General features: G+C 40.1%; 1 protein-coding gene across 3 annotated transcripts in view; it reads right to left on the bottom strand.

The window, feature by feature from the left end:
- The window catches only part of TTC7A (tetratricopeptide repeat domain 7A), a 170,062-nt gene that overhangs the window by 83,637 nt on the left and 62,875 nt on the right, over positions 1–23,550 (bottom strand). For all 3 annotated transcript variants that reach the window (XM_063390825.1, XM_063390826.1, XM_063390827.1), the window contains 3 exons: positions 18,547–18,604; positions 15,122–15,194; positions 8,586–8,746 (listed from right to left, as the gene is read on the bottom strand). In XM_063390825.1, the coding sequence (XP_063246895.1) occupies positions 8,586–8,746; positions 15,122–15,194; positions 18,547–18,604 (292 nt within the window). The remainder of the gene's footprint in view (positions 1–8,585; positions 8,747–15,121; positions 15,195–18,546; positions 18,605–23,550) is intronic.

Genomic DNA, 23,550 nt, shown 5'->3' with positions numbered 1-23,550 from the left:
GCACCCAGACGGCAGATGCAAACGGCCAGACTGCAGAAGGAAAAAATAAAAGAAAAAATAATATTAAAAAATGTCCAGGAGCCTATTCACTATAAATTTAAGATTAACTGCTTACTGGTATAAACTTGATTTGAGCTCCAGATATCAACCTCCTGCCACTTCTCCAGCTGATAGAGACATACGGAATAGAGTTCACTGCATTAATTTCCAGCAGCTCACATGCCCAGGCACAGTGCTCAGAAACACAGGTCTATGTCATACTTGCATTGTTCTGGGTTAAATTTTCTGTTGGTATATGTAGGAAAAACTCTGCTAATGACTGTGGCACTTATTAGGCCATTTAGCACTCCATCCTGATATTCCCTCTTCCTCCTAAAATACAGCCTTATGACAAATTTAATGCTGAACTACATACATAACAGAAAGCTTCAAGGTAAAATTGAATAAGGGAAAGTAAAATGATTTCTCTCTTTCCTGTTGTAAAAGTGTTAGCATAATAAAAAATATGTCATGATATTTTCTAAGACATGTTAGTAACACAACTTCTAGGTTATAATCTCTCTCTCCATGATAACATCTCCATTTACCATTATCTCTCCTTTACAAACAGAAACTAAAATATTAAGTAACACCAATAGTGACTAATATCAAATAGTATGACTGTGCCTGCTTACATATTTGGTTCTGCAGAAATTAAAAAAAATGGCAACAGAAGCTGATTTACCATCTAAGATGCAATTATTGCCAATTACTGCAAGTATTTCTAAGAAGTGAAGAGCGAGGGCCTTCCCTGTTTTCAGAAGGTAAAAACCACATCTGTGGCTGAAAAATTACCATACTTAGTCTGTGCTCCCTGTACTCCCTGGTGAGTTCTTCAGAACATCTGAATAAATACCCCCTCCCTCTTCTTTTTGAAGAAAATACAAATCAAAACATTTTCTGCTCTTCTCATTAGATAAATAAATACTCCTAGGACCTTAGAGCAGAAGTCACTCAAGTCTGAAATTTCCAGCTGGAAAGAAAAAAGCCAACCCTTTCATCAAGTGATCAGAGCATTATACTCTACTCATCTCAAGACAACATAGCTAGAGAGCACTGCAGACTTTTTGGAAAGTAATTTCCTGCACTGAAAAACAGTTAGCTAAGCATAACATCCATGCCTCTCAGTATTTCAGGATCTGTATTCCAGTAATGGTTATCAACAGTAATTCTCAGTGAATTCTATCTTTTATTCTCAAAAATGAATTTCCAACCAAAAAACCCTACTCTTGATCATCCTTGCATTTGAGACTTTTTAAAGGTCTCAGAAAATTCAGAAAATATTTTCCCATACTTCCCTGCTAATCAGTTTCTGAGAGCCTCAGGAAACAATTTCAGATTACTGTATCTGTATGTTTGAAAAAAGACTTTTCAAAGCCTTCACCTTCACCAGATGTGAAGCAACGAAAAACAACACAAGCAGGGTATTTTCTCTTTTATCCATACATTGAGAGTGCCTTGAAGGAGTTCAGGAAGGCTCCAGAACCCTGCTCTCCAGCAGAAACACTGGCTGAAGTTGCCAATAAAAGCTGGCACCTCATTCAGCCCCACTGAATTCTTGTGTAGCCCCACAGCAGGAGGGGAAAGTTTAGAGCTGGGCTTCCCACACCAACCCCACTTTTCTCCCTTGGTTCTTTCTTTTGATCTCTCGTTGATCTTTTTGATTTCCAGGCAGCAAGCTTGCCTTGGGTTCTCCTTGGGATCTCCACGACCCAGGTCTACCTTTGGAGGTCACAAAATCACCTGGTGGAAACACAGGGATCTCAATCACTACGTCCATTCTCACCTTGGATAACCTCTACATGCACATACTATGGCTAAACCCCATTTCTAACAGTTCCTACTGACAATGACTCTGCTGCCCAGATAACACACACATGCTATTTTTCAATATACTCTGATATCCAGAGTAGAGAGTCAGGGCTCCTAAACACTTCCTTTGAATATAAAGCAGAATATGCTGCAGCTGTCCAAAATAAAATGGCCCTTAGTAGGGAGCAAAGTGTGCATTGGGGGGGCTAACTCATTGTTAGGGCAGATGTACAGAGCTCTGAAGTACATAATCTGTGGCTGGTAACTCAAATGAGCTATGCTATTCCTGCATTTTTGAATCTATCCTTAAATTCTTTATATCTGCATTTGCATAACAAGTGTTACCTCTCCAATGCCAAAACAAACATCTAGAAGCACTGCTGCTCACTATAAAGGCCTTAAATGCATGGAGGCAGTAACCATTTACTCAGATAATAGAGAAAAAAGATATTATGAAATAAATTTGACATTTCATCCAGAGGAAAAATCTGAATCATTACTGTTAAGGCTGGAAAACTGCTTACCTGTTCCTTCTTTTCATACCTTACTCAGAAAATTAGTCTGCAGTAGGTTTCCTCTCTAAGCTCCATTTAACTCCTTTTATTCACATCCTAAACCCTGTGCTATGAGGGAATGGAACTCTCTCCAGTTACCTTTGAATCCAGCCCTGTAATTTTAAGAGGGATTGATAATGTACACGAAAACAAATCCATTCCTGGCACAAACAGACATTATCTAGGGGGATATTTCTTTCCACCACATCAAGCTGGTGAATAAAAGGCTATCATGCTCACCTGCTGAATTTTCACCTTAGATCAGACTGTGATCCTTAGAGAAGCATGCACATGTCGATTTGAACCTGCCAAAAGAGGAATCCAATCTTGGATGCTGTAACTCATTAATTCATTTTGTTTCTTCATCATGGGGGGTGAGGGGGCCAGTGCCAGAGGTATGGAAATAAATCCAAACCAGAAAAAAACACCTTTGGATTTCTTATATATATTTTTAATTACCTTTAGGTATCTGTGTTATCTTTAACAGGAGTCAGGAGACTACCTTAAAGCTTTTCCTTCATATATTTGCCATACAAATACTCAATACCATTACTAGTTCTGCAGACTATAGTCCAAATTATTGCAATATATCACCAAGGTTTTTTAAGGTTAATTTTATAAAAACAAAGAATTGTAACATGCCAACAGAAGCAAATACTCATGGTTACTACAGCAAAAACCTCAGCTCAACCCTTCCATCTCTACATCTCTCTTGTTTCAGTGAATCACAGAAGCTTAACACATTTTGTATTCTTGTAGCACAGTACTGTTATATCACTCAAGTACATTCTTCCATTTTTTATTACTTTGTATTATTGTGTGGGGTGTCAATGAAGAAATAAAAACATTTTTGGGTCACTCTCACCAGCCAGGATGTGAACACACCACTACAAGAAGTCAGCTTACAAAAGCTCCACCCTTAGGAGTTTCAAATATCCTATTTATAAAAGTTATCTAGCATGATCAAATGCTACAGCCAAAATATTAATCTGTCCTTGTCTTAGATCTTACACCCTTGAGGAATTCAAACAAAATAGTATTCTGAGAGTTTTAACAAGCTGTTCTCTCACCAAGACGTACTGGCTTCCTTGCCTGCTGCCTGGTGATGAACTGGAATGATATAAATGGGCTGATCTGATTCTCTACAGCTAAGAGGCCACCACCACTCCTGTGAGAAAAGTGGTAAAACCATTCCAGGGCATGCACAGCTGTAATACCTGGGGGTGAGGTGGGAGGGACACAGCTATCTTCACTTAACAGTGCTAGTGTAGATCAGCCACAACACACGGGTGGGCTGGGAGACAGCTGTGTTCTCCACGCAGATCACAGGCAAGGACACAGATCTACTTTACTGCTGCCAGCAATACTGCAGGACTCTACCAGTACCCACGAAGATATGGCACAAAGAACACATGAGTTGTTTATTTTCAACACACAAGAGCTTGACAAGCAATGGAAAGAGAACTCAGACTGGAAAGGACAGTTTAATCCTGCATTTTGAGATCCTGATTTTACATCAGGATTGCGTTTTTGTTGAGGTGAATGGAAGCACCTAATATAACATTGCTTATATTCCACAGAATAGCTCTCCCCACAGTAAATCTGCACCAGACTATGACAAATAAATCTTGCCAGACAATTACTTCACATGTCCTTAATGAAATTAATGTAGCAGTGATGAAATCAAGGACATTTTCTGTCAGTAAACCACTTCTAATCTAGAAGAGGACTTTATATTTTGAGGGCTGGCTGTAACAAAGAAACCATTTCTGCTAAAACAACACCAAGACAACACTCACAATTCCCCAAGCTGAATTTGCTTTCTTTTTTATAAACATTTTCCAAGATACACATTTAATATTTATTGGCCTTCTGAGCCTTTTTTCCCACTACATTTACAGTAATTACTTTTGTGCTAGCTTTTTGTAGAACAAAAGCACCTGCATTTGACAGCTACATTGCTCCAAAACACCAACCCACCTGTTTCTTTATGTGTAGAACAGCAGTGCTCCCTGAAAGTTTTGTTATTTCTCTTTGTAACTAGTTTACAGACTCTGAGCGCAACAGAGGAGTGACTTACAGTCTAGAAAGAGAAGGAATTTTAGCATCTGTTCATTTAAGAGAGTTATAACCTCTGTGCAACATGCAGAACTGCCACAGAGACATTATCATCTAACAAAATAGTCACCATCACATCGGGCAGCAATTAGATGATGTGACATGTTATCCCAGAGGAGTGTATTGTTCTAACTTAATGGGGAGTCATCCAGGAGATAGGAAACTACCTGGTGAACAACAGAAGAGGTTTGGATAAGCAGTCTGGGAGCAATACAATATCCATAAAATTGATATGCTATTTCCAACTTTATATTTGGTATAGACATTATTTTTTTCCAATGTTGAAAGCTAACCAATTAGAGCTAAAAGATAACCAGAGAGAAAAACAGTAGTCTGGAAGAGTGGCTGAATCAGGAAGGCAAAGACACTTTTACACAAGAAAAACTGGGAGGAAATATTGCTAGCTGAAAATAGAGGAGCATGTTAGGTTCTGTGGTGGATTCTGCAGGCTGCTAGACCCATGGGACTTCTGCATGGAACATTATGATGTGGATATAGACTTCAAAAAGCAAAGTTCTGTCTAAATAAACAATGAATTATTTTAGAAGATCACCTGGAGGGCAAAGCAGTGTTGACCAACATTATTTCTTCCCTGAGACAAGCCTGTGGAGGTAATCACTGCCAGACTCAGGTAGAAAACTAACCAAAGGCTGGCCTTTGAGCTGGAAAATTATTACAGGAACCCATCTTCAGAAAGGCTTATGATTAGCATTACTGACGTGGACAGGAGACACTGGATGCTAACTGGAGTCTTCTTACCCAGATGTGCTGAAGATACTCCTTTTGAAAATATACACCAAAGCCAACTGCTGGTACTGCATTCATTTGCTTCTTTTAAAACCACACCATCATTGACAGGATCTAAAATCTCTTGGAGTTTTCTCCTGGGCAGTCTCACCCCATAGAGAAGTCAGCAATTTTTCAGATGATACCTTCCATGTAAAGGTTACCATTTCTATCTTTTATAGCCATGGCAAGACAGTGTATTTTTTCTGACTCGCTCCAGCTTGCAATATGTTCAGCATAGCCGGCTCTCATTCTTTTTTTATGAAGTCTTCCTCTGTCATTGCTTGACAGTACATTCAAGTGTTCAAATTCAGTCAGTCATTCACTGACTGTAATGTAATGGATTTGTTACTATATGCCACCTTTCAGGAAGTCATCTTCCTAAGTTCATTTTGTGCCTTTTGGATGTCCAGTTCTTCAATAGCTCAATCCAAACCACTGCATCTGTCACTGTATTCAGTGCCTACGTTTCACATCCCTCCTCCCTGAGCACCACATCAGCCTCTGAAATGTGCAGTAAATGTTTCAACATTTCACAAGGGGCACTTTCAGACATATTTGGGTCAGTATTATGAAGTTCATGCCAAAGGATGTTGTGTGTTAGCTGAGCAATGCAGTATATTTTTTTCAACTGATCTGCCAACAGCCAACTACGTGAACTATCCTGAAAAATTTCTTCCTTAAAATTTGTAATGAAAGGATTTAATATAGAACCGAAAAAGCAGGAACTAGCTCATTTTAGTTACATACAGAGACCAGGGAAACAGTATGAGATGGCTGTAGTTTGAGTCAGCTAGGTCCTTAATTTTTTACATCTTATACCTTCTTTTATTTAGGATATACATCTAGGTAATGCTTCCGGGCTTTTTTTCTGCCTTCTACAGAGTCTAAGGTCCCTTAATGCAGCTTTCATCATCTTTTTTTGATACATGCCATCAAACTGTGCCTCCAAAAAGAGATGTCATTATGAAGGGAACCCCCAGGCACCACATTACACAGTTGCCTGGTTCATATAAATGTGAATTGGGAAAAATAATCAACCACTTTTAAATACAGCTTCAAGATCATCCAGTTGAACTTGTCTACACTATTTACATGAAACATCTTGTAGTCATTCCATACAGTAGTAAAATTAGCATTTTTCTATAAGGCAGTAGCAACTGGAGATAAACAATAGCATCAGGTCTTTGTCCCTTCAAAGAGGTTTTACAAAGCAGTAAAGCCCTTCTAGCATAAACTGCACTAGAAAGCCTAAAATGCCTTCAAATTTGGTACAAACTATGGATGTACTCTGCTATTCTTGTTTTTCCCCTCCTTATTGTATTCCCATTCCTTTTTTTTAGAAACATTTGTTTCATTCTATTTTTTAACCTTTTTTTTTCTTGCCTTGCAACTCTGACATTTCTCCATTCCCTCACTCCTGAGTTAATTGCTGGCTATTGAAGAGGAAGACCCACACGGAGACAGGGTAGTCACATAGCAGAGGCAAGAAGCCAGCCCCTACCCCTCCATCCACACGTACCTGTTGTGAATGAGTCTCACTGTCAGCCTTGTTATACACCCCTGTGCACACAAGGAGCAGAGGGGCCCTTCCAAGGGCACACACTTTACAAGGCTGTGTCTAGGAGCAAGCATGACCTGGGCCTTCACTACCAATACTCATTGTTGCTATCAAAACCAACCTATTCTGCTACTCTTTGGCAAGATCTTTGTGTACTCACAGAAACATAAGAGATAATATTCTTTTCAGCTTTGGAAAAATCAGATTGCCAGACAGCACAAAGGAACCCACCCAGCAGTTGTCCAAGCTGCTTTGCATACAATGTTTGCTATGTTTTGTCCTCCCTTGAAACATAAATAATCAGTAACTACTGGGGGAAAGATCCGGGACACGATGGACTAGTTGGTCAATGAGACAAGGCAAACACTCTTCTCCTGACATAAACAACCTCTTCCTCTGTCTTGTGTATCTTTAGGTGTTTTTCTAGTCCTCAACAAACATCTGATCTCCGACTGTACAATGTGACCTTTCGCTGTATGAGGGTTTTTTACTATGTTTATTACTTTAAAATCCTAAAATACAATTCAGCAGTCACTGGGCTATTTCCTGCTTGTCGTACCTATGTTCACACTCCAAAGAGATGTTGGTATCATTTAAGAGCATTTCCATTACTAATTTCCACTTCATTCTCAAAGATGTGCATTGACAGTCTTAGCTCCTCACATACCCAAAGTAACTGACCTCAAAAACACAGGCAGCAAAGCTATTTTAAATGGCAACATGCAGCTTACAATAAAAACATTATATGCTGATAAAGCACCATAATTCTGAAAGGTCCTAAAGCATTCAAGCTCGTATTTAGACAGCCTCAATCTTTCTTTGACCCTCCTTTGGTCTGTTTAGACAATATTCCACTCAGCCTCTGGACTAAACCTGTGGAGGCTGCTCCCTCTCACTACTGAGAATGCAGGCTATCTAAAGACAATGATGCACAGGTTAAGAACACCATTTAAGTACAGACAATTCCAAATGGAAGTTGGTTTTCCAGCAAAGCAATAGGATTTTCTGCAGTTTGGCTGAGAAACTCAGCTAGTGTGATATCACCAGAGAACATTACAGTAGCTTTAATTTTTGCACAGAACAGACAAATTCATTGTTTTGAAAGGTCATGACAGTAAATTGCATGGAATTCAATTTCCCTTCCTCAGATGGATGAAGGTCTGAGTCAAACATAGAACAGTGGAAGCCTTTGGCTCCAAGAAGTCTGTGCTGATTCAAACCTACTCCTAGGCAGGCAAATCATCCTTCCTCTCAGCTATACATTATCACAGCTTGTGATTTTCAACTAATCTTTTTCCCCAGCTGTCATATTGCAGCAAATTGTGTCATAGATGAGCATCAAAAAATAGTCAATGCAAGAAAAATTTGTTTTTAACCAGGAAGTTACCAAATATAAAATTCTTTATGATACAGATGCTGTCATAGTTGTCTCATGCTCATTTCTCCACATCCAAAGTGAAATACAAAAAACTACAGGGAGATGTACAGGAAACAACACCATCAGCACAATAGAGAAAGACAAATACTGGAAAAGAAAGCAAGCATACGGATTACAGAAAGACTGCAAACAAAGTAAAAGAAAATCCTCTCAAGGAGGAGAGTGACACCCCTGTAACACATGTGATTTAACAGGCTCCTTGTGTATAAGGAGAACAACAGAGCTAGTGAGCAGTTCATTCCTGACTGGATGTATGGCACCAGGCACCAACTCTTACCTAAAGCTTTCTGGGTATTCAACAACAGCCATGTTGATAACATCCAGTGCATGCTGATAGTGCTTCTGAGCTGAAAAGAGGAGGGCCAGCAGATGAAGTGAATTCATGTCATCTTTGCACAGTTGCAGGGCTTCTTGTAGATGGTCCATAGCATCTGAAATCTGGAAGGAGACGGGGTGGAAATAACAAGAGAACACATCCCTCTTTCAGTCCTACATTACAACTCAAAAATAAGAACAAAAAGAGTTATTAGAAATTCTGCACAAGTTCTACTTAGGCACCTTCTATTGAAACAGGCTGCCAAAATTAACAGACTGCACCACTTGAAAAAAACCCACACATTCTACAGAAAGAAATCTGCAGCATTACTAAATCACTGCTTATAAACAAGAGCAGCAGACCTGATCCAATCAACCCTCTCATCCTTTGGCAAGGTGATTCTATGCTGTAAACAGATCCACCACAGAGGCCCAACTCTCAGCTCCATTTTCTAGGATGTGTGGCTGCCTCTTCACCTGTGACCATTACACATCTCTGCTGCATTTTGTCTCTCATAATGGCTGTACAAAGCCTTTCATGCTCTGGATCAGGAACATATCCTTGAATGTTCAAGGGTAAAAGAATCAAGATTTAAAATGCTGTCAGAAAAAGAAATATATTTGCAAACAGTGATGTCAAGAGCAGTCCTGACAGTCACAGCAGCAGCATGTTATTAGAACTAAGTCTCACTTGGCAGAAAACTTAACATCTATAATGAATGCAAGAATATCAGATGCTCTTTGTGATCCAGTACACTATTTTAAGCTATCTGTTCAAAAGGGAACTACTTAGCAGATTTTCTTTCATTTGTTTACCAGTAAGTTTTATGTAGAGGATTTTCTTTAGCATTCTCTAGTGTCTGAAATTACTGTTACATAAATTATTTCATTTCTGTAGTTCTGGAAATCTGCAGAAAACAAAGCATAAAAGTGTATAAATATCTTTTCCTCATGTATGCTTTCCTGCTCCATCTCTTAATGGATGGAGAATGTACTTCCTTCCATCCTACTATGAGAACTTCCCACCTAGCAAAGCTTCACAGACATTCTTCTACCCTGGCATACCACCAGTGTCAAATTCCCACCGCCTCCACAGACCTCACACAGAAACAAGTAGCACGTATCTAAGGAAAGCAACAATTACCCTGCCTGCAGCTGCAACACAGGTTGTTGATTATCTAGATGCCAGGTATCCTTCTGGGAGCAGTGTATATTCAGTTCATAGGACGACTTCATCCTAATGTCCAAGTGGCATTTCTCTCTCCCTGTGCACACACGAGCCATGGTACTTAACTACTCTATTACTGGTGACTCCATGCAAGCCTGGAGATCAGTGTGACTGCTCCAGACATAACCCCAAACTGGCATCTGGCCCACAGCGTCAAAACTGCTGAATGTCCTGGCTTGGATTCAGCCTGGGATATATGACTGAGTGCTCAGCTTTAATGAATTACTGCTTGTCAGTGGAGCAACTTTAACCATGTGTCATTAAAGCCTACTGCAAAGGTAAACACGTTGGCTTAAATCACCCACGTTCCCTCAGCAGTTTACTAGAGCATATTTTCATACAATGTAAAAATTCTAGCAATGACAAGACATCCTGGAGCCAGGACTACATACCTGTCCACAAAGTTCGTCAGTAGATATACCAGAGGTATATAAATTTTACTTGCTAAAATAAAGTTGCTGTCAAGACTTCTTGTACTCAAGACTAAAACCCTCTTCTATTTCTTTCTATTTCTCTGTCTCGGAGCTGCACAAGCATTCATAAAGAAAATACAAGTTTGAGGAAAAATTCCTTAGAAGAAAAAGAAAACCTGCAAACCAAAGAAGAAGACTGTGAGAGCAACCTGTTCCAGATGATCCTGCTTTGAGCAGGCATTGAATCAGGTGATCTCTAAAGGTCCTCTTCAAACTATTCTATGATTAAGACTTGGGAAGGGGATGCTAATTTGCTAGTATGAATCAGACAAAGAATAACACTTGCAACGAATGCCTTTACTGAGGGACTTCAAAATTGCAGGGGTACTTGACCTTACTCGTGTGCAAATGTGCAAACTGAGACTTTGCTCTATGTGTTGAAAGGGATCCAACTGCAGGCAGGTCTACACCCCTAACAGAAGCTGGCCATCCAAGAAGTTCTGTGACCCTATTGCCACATACGTGAAATAGAGCAGCAAAAAAGGGAGCTGTGGTCACTCCTGCAAACCTGTGTGTGCTGGACAGGCAGCCACATACTGCTGAAAGAGACATCATCTAAAGTAATTCTGTTCTGTAGCACGGGGCCTGCAATGGTTACATCTCATTTCAGTGCTTCCCTCTAGTACCATCAGAGTCACAGGCAATGGCTGGTTTTGAAAATTAATCATGCTTCCCTAGCACCTCATTTATTAACTGGAGTCCAAAAAGACTCCTTAGTGCTGTAACACCATTAGTAGCCTACACAGTACTGCTGCATAATTAGAAACAGTGGACAAAAATAATATGAACTCTGTGCCTTTACAGAAAGCATCATGTGAAACAACAACCTGCAACATATCAGATGCAATGAAATACAAACTAAATTTCTAGATCAACAAAAACAAGATATTTGGCAGCAGTCAACACAAACTTCTTTTGAAAGATGTATTTTTATTTAAGTAACTATATAATTTGAGAAAGATGGAAGCTGGCACCCCAGATGGCACCCTGAAACGTCAGGGCTTTATCAGAGGGAGGCTGCCAGTTTAAAATTCCCTACAAGTACTGCATTTTAAAATAATCTTATTTCAGCTGGACTGCAAGTCTGAGTAGGGCCTGCAGTTAAAAGAAGTTACAGTTCCCTGATTTATCATTCTGTTAACAAATACACCACATGTTTTGCATGGCACACAGGTATCTTTACATCACACTGATGAGGAAGCAAAGATGCTGCAGTAGGTCATAAATAGCATCTTGCAGCATTACCAAAAAAATGTCACAATATGAATTGTTTAGGCTGCCTCTTGTATAATAGGATTTATTTCAATAATTCTATTCGTCTCCTTAAAAAGAACGCTGGTATATCACAATTATAGATATAAAAAGGAAAACAGAATGAGTGTTAAAAATACTTCCTAACAGTAGAATGGATATTTTAAATGGTAAATGAAACAGGAACTCTTAAGAGGAATTTTCAGGCCTTATAATTTCACAACAATTGACAGTTACACTTAATTAACCATTAAAACTACCCACTCCATCTCTTTTTGTAGTATGGAAAGGAGAAGTTTTACTGACTAGTAAGAGCTTCCATTGAAAATAGACTTGCTACAGTTCATCAGAACCTCAGGAAAGCAAAGATAGAGACGGGTTATTGCTTAGTTCTTAGCCATTCTTGATCACCAGAACAACCTAGGCTAGGATGTAGGCAGAAAAGCAGCATGTTGCTGTTCAGCAGAGGAGGCAGCTGCTGGTCTGGGAAAAAGACAAAGCAGAACTGCCTACATCCAAGCAGTCACTGGAAGAAGCACCTCTGAAATACCTCCTAAAAAAGAGCTCCTCTCTTGGGGCAGAGACAGCAGTCTCTCCTTCTTGAAACCAAAATAAAAACTGGACAAAACAGGTGAAATATTTTCTCTGGTCTCTTAACTGAGGTTTATCTTAATTGCACATCCAGATACTTGGGAAGGAAGTGTTTTCTGGATAGTGCCACTTGAAACTTGAGGTCTGTTGGAAGTCCACAGGAAACTGGTGAGACTTACAGTGCTCAGCTGCTGACCCTTAGCCATCTTTCCCTTCCCATTTTCATGAAATGAAAGGCTAGATCTAATCAATATTAACATGGCATGAAGCCTACATCTGTTGTTTTTACGCATCCAGTATTGATTTACATGGCAGTCAAGGTCACAAACACCACCATCCTCCCCAAAAAGTGGAATCAACACTTAAACAGGAGTGCTGCTGACTCTGGAAAGTCATTTCCATAGAAACTGGTCTGCTAAAAAACAAGGCAATGCATTAAAATCAGTGAGCTTTAAAATGTTCATTCTACCTTGTTTTTGCTGATCCAAGTGCTGTTACCACAGAAACAGGAGAAGCAGCCGAACCAGGCACGGGGAGCTGGGAGCTCCAAGTGTCATTTGTCGCTCGGCTCGGCCAGCTGCCAGCCAGGCACCGCAGGTGGAGATACCCACTGCAGCAGGTACTGACCTTGGCCTCCCGGCACTTCAGCTCAGGGGGAAAACCACACTGGGAGACCCTCCTTACAGACAGGTTACTCTATACTGTGTTTGGCTGGTGGTGAAAAATCCACTAAAACACTCTGGGACCGACGTAGACCCCTCAAGTCTTCCCAGTGACTCCAGTGGTCTTTAAGACACACGCGCACACACACAAAGCACATCATTATTTTTTATCTTGGTTGCTGTGGTTTCAAATGCCAAGTTTCCATGAACCTTTTATAACCATTCCTCCTCTTGTCACATCCTCATTTCATGTTAGAGGGATGCTTATGTTTTTCAATTTCCCCTTTGCCTTGCCCAGTGGAGACAGAGAGAAGTGCTATTGGAAATATTTTACAGCCTTCCAAGGAAGATGAATCGCTCCAGCTTTGCTTGGCACTCTACTGGTCAGCTGCCTCTTTTGCTTTGTTCCATGAAAACACTCCCTTATCTATGCAAGCTGACACCTATATTTTTCAATGCTGGATACAGTTACCTCATTTATTGACTCTGACTATGGAAACAAAAAGGCCTATTTGTTGAGAAAAACATTCAGGTTTTATATGATAACCTACTATGTAGAAAAGATCTGATTTATTGGTATTATAGCACTGCCTGATGAAAGCCCTAACTGTGATGTTCAATAGTTAATGCAATCTATCAAAAAAGGTTTAATTTATCTTCCAGTTAATCAGAAAGAGAATATATTAGATACTTTAAATAATTAAGGATATTAAAAATGCATTACCAAATGTTTATCATTAAGTAAACTGGCAAAAGAAGACTAGGATATTTTACAGCAGTCTAAAAATAAAGATGTCTCAGGTATCTCCTCTCTGTCCAAGCATGCGTTAAAGATTTATATCTCACTTGATGGGAGAAGGGCAGGAGCACCATGGCAGGGGTCAGGCTGACACTACACAACACACTGAGATCACACAGCTGTGGGAGCAGAGGCGACTGGCACAGCACCAAGGATGAAAACACACAGGTGAACCAGACAAAAGAGGAAAGGGAACACAGGGGCAAGAGACTGAATGGAAAGAACAGGAGGGAAGGGAAATGAAGCAACAAGAGAGATGAAACAACACTGCAAAGAAGGCTACAACCAGAGAAAAAGAAAGGGTAACGACTTAAAATGCCAGCAACAGTGAAAACAACAAAAAAAATCAGTGACCACAAAAATCCTAATTTTATTTTTCAGGATAGAAGCTGAAAAGCTGTAATGCTTTTATTCATGGCAAGCAGAAGAGGCAGCAAATCAGACAATCTCCCTACGAGGCAAAAGCTGTGAGAGAAAAAAGGGTAGCTGGGTGTTTTTTAATGAAAGACTCTGAGAAAACTGCATCATAAAGCAGCCAGTAGGCAGATGAGAAAGTTAAATAAGCCATTTTAATTATCCTTTCTTATTGCAGGCTCACAGCACACTGCTCTCATTATGAAAGGGTTACAAAAGTGACATTATCAAGAGGGTGCTCTCTTGGAACAATTAGTTTAACCTAATGAACACACAGCTCCCCTAATTAGCTCAGGAAAGTAAGAAATACCCAACCGTTCAGCTCCATAGTGTAGACTAAGGAGAGAAAACTGCAGCAAGCAGAAGGCCTGCCAAAGAAAAACTACCATGATGAAATTTCAAATCTAGCTAGAGAGGTATTTCAAAAACAGAAGCTGCTCCAATAAAGACTTTAGCTTTTAAACAGAAAGGACAGAGAAATAAAACATCCCAATTTTAAGAAAAAGGGGCAGAAAAATAAAGCACAGTCTAAGTGGCTGGGGTGTTTCTTCTGAAAGGCAGTGCATTTTCTGATCAGCTTCATTTTTATGAGTTAACACCTGCAGCAGCATTCAAATGCCAACTAATCCCACTCGCTGCAGAGCTCCAGCACGCGTCAAAGGCTCACGTCAAACGTGGCCAAGTATGGAATAAAGCACTCCCGGCGCGGAGAGCGCGATCTGGCACCGTGCGGAACCGGGCAGCAACGGGAGAGCCTTCGGAGCGGCCTGCAGCGGGCACAGCGGGACAGCAGGGAGCAGGAATAAACACACCTCGCTCATCCCACACACACAAGGCTGCTCCAAGACCGCTCAGCAGTCAGAGCTGAACGCGTTCCCTAGGGAAGGCCATTCCATGTGCTACAGAATTATTATTTTTAGAATAAGAATTAAAAAATATTTTACATAAACATGTTCTGACTGCTTGTTACCGGTTACAATGCAGGAAGGAAGGGACCCTGTTTAGCAAGCCTGGGTCTTGTACAACTGGACTGTCCTTCCACTGTCCCATGACTCAGTGATTTCCAAATATTTCACATACCTGTCTGACAAGAGCCAGCTGCAGCGACAAGTAGAGGATTATTTGGTGATCTTCGGGGGCCAGGCCACGTGCTCTTTAAGGATGACCACAAAAAGAAAAGTGACTGTTAGATTGCACTTTGCAGAACTCCTTCACCATGAGTCACACAAGCACACAACAAAACCCAGTCTTCCCCCACAGAAAAATAGTCCAGTAATGGGGGGGCACACTAAAACTAGACAAAAAGCAGAACAGTGCTGGCCTGGCTAAGCCAGAACCCCAGAAAAAAGGATGAGAAGTACAGCTGCCAGGATGTTATACAACTTGCACGCTCCTTTATTAAATGCCACTTAATATTTTGGAACTTGGATAACTAATATGGAAGAAGTAGCTCTGACCTCATAACAAACCCATCAAAGCATTATTTTAAGTAATTTAAGTGATGGACATAGTTGTCTAACTTGTTCCTATACTGCCACTTCTCAAACATTAAGAGAGGGTTAGGTTAGCACTGAAAAAGTAGTCACTGTGAGCATGTAGAGCACTAAAGATCAGGAGCCTGTGACACAAGCCGGTGATCAAATACACAAAACATTCCCCACCCTGCAGCTTCTAGTTTAATTTTTGACAGCAGACTCCTAATTTGGAAAGGGAAGACACTGAGGGAGGAATGATTTGATGACAGGAGCTGCGCCTGGACCAAAACCAAGGCCCTTACTTCTCAAGCTTGAACTCTGAGATATTACCTTCCAGTGCAGAGCAGGCAGCAGGCACTACACTGAAGCGAAGCCTTGGCTAGAGAAGGCTGCAGTGCAGAACCAGATGTGCAGGCCCTTAGCAAAGTCCCTGCACAAGGCAGGGAACAGGGATGGACAATCTGGGCAGAACTGTCCCCTCTCAGATTATGCTAGGCATGAAATTGCAGTCTGAATTTGCTAGCCTGTGGAGAAGCCATTAACCAAGGCAATAATGGGATAGTGTCTCAGGGAACCTAACCTGGGAGGAAAGGTGGGGCAGCAGCTCGTGCCACCTGGCAGCCCTCTCCAGGAACCAGTGGATTCTCCCCTTGTGACTCACAGAGGTCACTCACAGCTCTGCAGCACAGGGAAGTCATTTCACATGGGAGCAATGGGGAAGAGGAAGGTCCCTCATAGCCAATTAACATTCCTGACCTCTTTCTGGGCTGCATTCCAGGACACTAGGGAAACCTGCACCTGCATTGCCAGGCCCAAAGTGAGAACAATTAATGTCCTTATGAGGGAGAAATGACAGGCTGACAACAGTGGCGGTTAAAACCCATGCCAAAACTATTGATTTGCTAATAATAAACAAGTAACAATAAAAGAATTCCCTCAGGACACAAACCACACACCATTTTAATGGCAGACACTTTTCAAATGCCATCTTGGCCTGTGAGCAAGAAGATTTTGAAGCTGATTTTTATAACTAATGGCTTTAGAATAAATTAATTTAGTATGGACTGAATATGTCCTGTAACTCTGTAAGTCAGGGTGGCACTCAAGTGTTCTGAAGCAATGCCAAAGACATCAAGGTGCAATTAGTACAGGTGAGTCACTAATTTCTACTTCAAGAAACAAGAAAAAGCTCCCAAACCCAAATAACCACAATCCTCCCACCAAAAAAACCCCAACCCCCTAAAAATTGCAACAAACAACAAAACTCCACAAGATAGAACAAAATAGCTTTGCAATTAGGTGTTAGAGTGAGCCATCTCTTTACTATAAAGTGTCTGTTGTGAAACCTTCAGTAGCCTCTCCAGCAATAAGTAACAGGGGAAAGTTGACAAGAGTATAGGAGATGACATTAATGGTGCTTTTGGAAAGAAACAAAGGATTGTTACTTTACTGCTCATTCTCCTCAAAAGGAATTAGGAAAACATTTGGTGCAATCTTCCAAGCTGAAAGGGCCCCTTACAAAGGTGACTACAGCCCAAATCATGGCCTGAGGGAGGATTCATGTTCTTCAAAAAGAGGTGAAAAGCAAGGAAAGAAACCAAACTTAGGCATTTACAAAAACACTAGTAATCAGCTCACTATCACTTTCCTGTTGGCTGAGATTTGAGTAACTAATGTTTGGCTAGAAGCTTGTCTGCCTCCTAGATAGAATTAAGACACCATGAAAACAAGTCACAGCCAATGGGAAAGGTCAAAGGATAAAAAAAAAAGAGTTTAAAAGCAGTGTAGCACCACAATTCCTTAAAATTGGTCAGCAGTTAATGTTTGACATTGGAGTCCACAAACTAGCATGACTTAAAAGTAAAAGTACACTCCTGATCCAAATAGTAAATGAGTAAATGACTTTTAGAAGTTTTCTTTCTCAGCTCTCCATAAGGTAAATATCCAGAATTGTACCTGTGGTTTCACTTCTTACACTCACTACAAAACCAATGTAAGACAAACATGGTGGGCTCCTTCTTGGTCAGCATCAGCAAAACAGCTAAGATCCTTTAACACTGTCCAAATTGCTAAACTTGTACTTTGAGATACTTGTACTTTGAGTGTTCTTCACTTATGTAATTATGAGGACAACAAACTCAGAATTAGATACTTCAGCCCAAGACTTAGATCACATAAGCTTCCATTTAATTGCTATGTGTAGTTTGTAGGCATCTACATTTACCATGGGTTATAAATTGTGAATGTAATTGTACAAATGTAAGTAACTGCTCAACATCACCCAGTGTATTTTGGGTGGCGTAATTTAATTGTTACAGGGTCAGGAAGCTCACACGTCACCTCTCTGTCCAACTGAATGGACAAAAAGGGGTTTTAAATCCAGCAGTTGTACTTGAGGTCTCAAGTGTAGCTGCACAAGAGTGTAATTCATAGTCGTTTCCAGTGTGGAGCCATCGCATCAGTTTTCCCCAAGAATACAGGGATGAAGGAGGGGTGAGTGGTGCCTGCTTTGTACCGCTAGCTCTGGAACCTCCTCTGCCAACAACAGCTCATGTAAACACTCATTAGGACAGCAATTATTCTCTCCCCTAGGTGCACTGGTGCCAGGTAAGCCCATAGGTGCCTACATCCTGATGGTGAAGGTTCCTTCCCACCATGACGGAAATAGGACTCTAAGCCTGCTTCACACAGGAATTGAGACAAAATTAGCTTTCCATATTTGCCAGCTGGCACCACGTGAGGAAGCTGCATCTCCCAGCACTGTAGATCTCACTGCAGATAATTTGGGGCTAATTTTTTTTCTGTAAGGTGGCAGAACGGTAATCTTACCTTGGATATTCAATCAAATAGTCACTGCATTTAGCCATCACAAAAATGGTTTTGACAGACTACTGCTGAAATCTAATGAACTGTTTTCAGGCTTTCTGGCAAGGAAGCCTTATGCAGAGGAAAAAGAAACATAAAAAGAAAAAAATTTCTGAATTCATGCAAAAAATACACAATGCAAGTATCTGCAAAATTCCTACTCACCTCTCCAACGTCTGAAGTGCTTTCTTGTTTAATTCATCCTGAGTGCTCTTCAGAGTAGCTGTAGGATAAGACACAATGCCATTTAGGAGTTAATTTAATGTTGCAGATTAAATAAATGAATGTATAGAGTATTTCAAACTAGGAGTGTAAACACCGTGGAAATCTGTGTGTGTTTGTGCGTGTGCTCATTTTGACATAAATTCTCAAATTCATTTTTATTAAAGATTATTCTAAGTCCTTTGTTTGAAATACTGAAGCATTTTTTTATTTACATATGCCACCGAAGGGGGCTGGGAGAAGGGGCCAAACACTACCTAGATACCAAGAAGGCAACAGGCCCTCAGGCAGGCTGCTGCAAACGCTAAAAGCAGGGACCTGCAGCACGTTCTGACTCAGACACAGACCGCCCCCACCGGCATCTTCATGTAGGAGGGTGCTGCAGGTTGAGCAGGGAACACCAGCAGCCAAACTCACAGCTCTGTGACAAAACACCACCATCTTTGAGACCACAACAGACTTTTAGGTTACTTCAGATGTGGAATTAGCCACTAATGTCCTTCTTCCATGCCCCTAACTGCTTGACTAATGGGATCCTGCCCAGTACGCACACCTATCAATGTATAAATTAATTCCTACCTAAAACTAGAAAAGGAAGAGAAGAATCAAGCTCTTGTTACAGCTGAGTATCATAAGATATCATCATCAAGATCAACAGGAACAGAGGAAGAGCTTAAAGGAATATGGCTTTCTCAGATCCAAAATACCTGGAAACCTAGTGATGGTTTTTAGAAATGCATTAGCTGTCTTGTTCTGGTTCTTAGGTTTTCAGATTTTGCACAGCAGTTGTTTCTTGTTCTGCCTATCCTAAAATTGAGTTATTGATCAACAGCATAAGGAAGTGATGAGTAATTAATCCACCAGCAAACACCACCCCATGAATATATCTAATTTGATACATCAAGTCAGGGTACGCTCCAAAATAGAAAGTTACTAAGTAGTACATAATAATGCAACAAGTCCAGTGAAATTCGAGTATTCTTAAAAGTTATTAAGAAGAAAAAGATGTGTTCTTCTGCAAGACATGCAAAGGTGACCAGCTTCTTTGGATTCTGCAATATGTCAGTGAGTGAAATTTTGTAAGTAAGTTATTTGCTGCAGTAGCTATAGTGATCAGACCTTTTTTATTCCTACACCTTCCCACAGTTCTTCAAAACACCAGGTTCATTTGGAAGGAACAGCAATCTTCAGGATTTCCTAATCATAAAGACCAGAAGTTGCTTAGGCCATAAAGCCTACTCTGAGTATTAAAAACTGATCCAAAAATTTGTATTTTAAATAATAAATTTAAAGACATGGACTTTAATGTAAAATGCAGCATTTACTAAAAATACATTACTCTCAGTAGCATCAAATCAGGCTGCAAAATACCGGATAAAGGTAACAAAGGAAGAAACTTTGGAAAAAAATTCCAAGAACCAATATCGATGTAAACAAAATGCTTGAGGAGACATTGGAAAGGATTTGATCATACCTATAAACATCCCTACAGAAAAAAATCTGACATTCTGTTTCTCATGGAAACTATAATTCTTTATTTAAGTTACAGAGTAATTCTGAAGATGTCACACAATAAGAAAGACTGAAAGACATGTTACCATTTGTCCCTCAAATTAAAAACCAAATGGAAAAACTAGAACTTCTAGCTTCCACCTGTTAAGACATTTGACTAACGTTCAGCTTGTAGTCAGAAAGAACACAAAATATGTTGTGGAAGTTAAGTGATTACTCTACAACTAGTCAGCTTTGCCTCTGCATTACTGGGAAAACAGCATGTGACTCCCACCTCCCACAGTATGGACTGCATCCTCAGCTACCACAGAGTTGGAAATCTGGTTGTCCATCTCTAGCTTTGCTTCTGACAAGGATGAGCACATTGAAACTTGTGCTTGACAATACTCAGCACTGATGCTACAAGTTAACTATGCCATTTACAGGGCCCTAACAACTAAAGGAGATAAATTAGGGAAAAAAAAAACCAACAATGAAAAGTGATTTGGGGAGAGATGCATAAAAAGAAGCTTGGCCATCAGATCAAGGGAGGTGATCTGCTCTGCTATTGTGAGACCCCCAGTTGGAATGCTGTGTGCAGCTCTGGCATCCACAACATAAGACATGGTTCCATTGGAAGAAATCCAAAAAAGGGCCATGAAAATGGATGAAAGGCTGGAAGACCTCCCCTATACAGAAAAGCTGAGAGACTTGAGGTCTTTCAGCCTGGAGAACGGCCAAGGAAGGACTTACGGCACCCTTTTAATACTTAAAGGGGGGTTTTAAGAAAGACAGAAGGTTACTTTTTACCAGGTCCTATAGTGACAGGACAAGGGATGATGGTTTTAAAGTAGAAGAGGGAAGATGTAGATTATATATAGGAAGAAATTTCTTACTAGGAGGGTGGCAAGATGATGCAACAAGCTGCCCAAAATGTTGCAGTTGCCCTACCCCTGAATTATTCAAAGAAATCTGCAACCCACATGTATCACTGAAAAGCTCTCACTTCAGACAAAGAAAAGTTGCACTAAGGAAACAGAACCTGGTGGATCTGATTAAACTTCTCAAATTTGTGCTCCATTCTTCCAGGTCAATGGCACCAAGGAATTCTTCAGTCCCTACCCAACTTTACTTCCTGCAAGCATGGCTGCTGCAGTTCCATAAACTAAAACAAAATATGACTTATTACTTAGATTAAAATAAGCTGCAAAAGCAGTCTGACCAATGGGAGAGTGGCACAGGGAGGTTTCTGAAACCCATAAGACACAGTACATTTGCAGCCCAAGAATTCTTTTCTGTACTTTAAAAACTTGGGGTTTTTAAAGGAGCTTCAGCCTTACTAAAATTCAACAGGTTCTTCAGCAATATTTTGGTACTTAAATACAAAGCTATGGAATCACTTTTGAAAACAAAGGAGAACAAGTTCTGTCTTAGTCAAAGCAGTTAGAGCACAGTAGGAGTAGCGAATGCATGGAATGAAACACAGTGCCAAGGATCAGAATAAGCACTACAAACACGAGGACAGGCATCTAGCTCTAATCTTGTCCCATGGATTGTGCACCCATTAGCAGCTGAAGCACAGTCAGGTCTATTTATGTAACATCTTGTTTTGTGGGAAAGAATTCAGTTTGTAATGTGTAAAACTGTTCCTTTATGTGAATCACAATGTAACAAGTGGGGATGACAGATAAATGGACTTCATAAATACATTTCAGATCCAAACTAAAACACTGACATGCATGCACCCTTTTGCATATATGCCTGAGTTTCAGAAACTATTCCCTTGTGTTAAGACATCTAATATGGCACAACGTACAGTTTTAGCTAAACACAGAACTATAACTAAAGATTACATGCACTGTTATTTCCAGAAGTAAAGATTGTAAGTTCATTCACTAATAATTTATTCACTTCTTAGTGAACAAACGTGTGGGGGGCTTAACATTAACCAGTGCTGCCCGTACACTGACTGTTCATAAAATCCACAAAGACTGATAGAATGAGTTTCTAATTCAGTCCCGTTCCATGGCCTTCTACCAAAATTCTAAATTAAAACAGAGATACAGCACACTCATCTCTGCAAAAAGAATGAGGGACTGTGAAATCTACAAAGATTTCACAATTTGTGAGGTAGTGATGTGAGGTAAGAAGAGCACTTGCATTTCACAATACATTCTCAACCTAGTCTTTCCTCTTTAGCCTTCATTAAATTGATCTCACCTTTCCCTGTCTTCAGTGAATTCTTCACCAGACCTAACGGAGGAAAAGTTGACAATACAGCCTATGTCAAAACTAGAACCATGGGAAGAAGAGGAATGGTTTGCTCTTGACATTGACCTATTGGAAACTGATCTTCAGAAAACTGACTTTAACTACAAACGGGAGGTTTGGGCTTCTAAGACTGAGGCAAAAGTCTCAATGACTTCCTCTGAGGACACACCTTCCAGTCTCTTCAAAGAGACTTATTTCAAGAAACATGTGATGAACCTTTAAGAATACGGAAGCTATCCAGCATAAGTTTCAGGAAGTCTTACTTCCCACAGGAGTCTTTTGCAAATCACAAAGAAAAGGCTTTAATAAAATTCCTCAGAGCCTTTGTCATATAGGAGGAGAAATAATCACTAAAAGGTTATACCAAATAAGAAAGCCTAACTTGGATGGAAGGCTGTAAACTTCAGAAGGCAATTGGTCAAATGTCTCTGAAACACTCAGCTACCATTGAAAATAGTGATTGACTGAAAGTCATCTCAACTGGAAAGCTACAGGAATCTCACATATACACACACACAGATATGTGACTTGTCTGCATATGTCAGTAAGAACTGGTATAAATACAATGATAAACAAGATTGACAACATGAGGCAGGATTACATCACAGAACTGCTGTCTTTCAGCATGTTCTAGCTTTGCTTCCTCACTGTCATATGCTATTTTTTAACAATGCTAATGAAAATTTTCTTGCTAGTGCCAATCTGACATTTTCCAGTAAAATGCAGTTCCATATTCATGACCATCATATGTATGCTTTTGAAGGACTTAATCCATTTTATTAAAATATAATCTGCAAGATGGAAATATACTCTTCCTATTTCCCTCAAATAACTGAGTGACTTGTCCTGTTCCCTTAAAGGCTAGAGGTACATTGAGAAGACAGATATATCGTGCTGCTTCGAAACATAAATCAGAGGCTAATCTGAAAATAATCCAAGGCAGTTGTTGTGAAGACTGTTTGTTTTATATTAAAAAAGGACATAATATTGAACTAATCTCTTGAAACTTAAAGAGATTTCCAGAAAAAGAGTTTCCAACTCACATTTTGCTGCACCAAAATGTTTTTAGAGCTAGAGTACAGCACATGCCTCTCCAACACCATTCTTTAGAAACCACCTTCTTTTCATACTGTAGTTTACAAAGACATTGTAAGGGACTAACATAGAAAACCTTCTATCTCTGAA

Source organism: Prinia subflava, chromosome 2 (assembly GCF_021018805.1).
Source record: "Prinia subflava isolate CZ2003 ecotype Zambia chromosome 2, Cam_Psub_1.2, whole genome shotgun sequence".
Classification (NCBI taxonomy): domain Eukaryota; kingdom Metazoa; phylum Chordata; class Aves; order Passeriformes; family Cisticolidae; genus Prinia; species Prinia subflava.
This window is presented reverse-complemented; position numbering and strand designations above follow the sequence as displayed.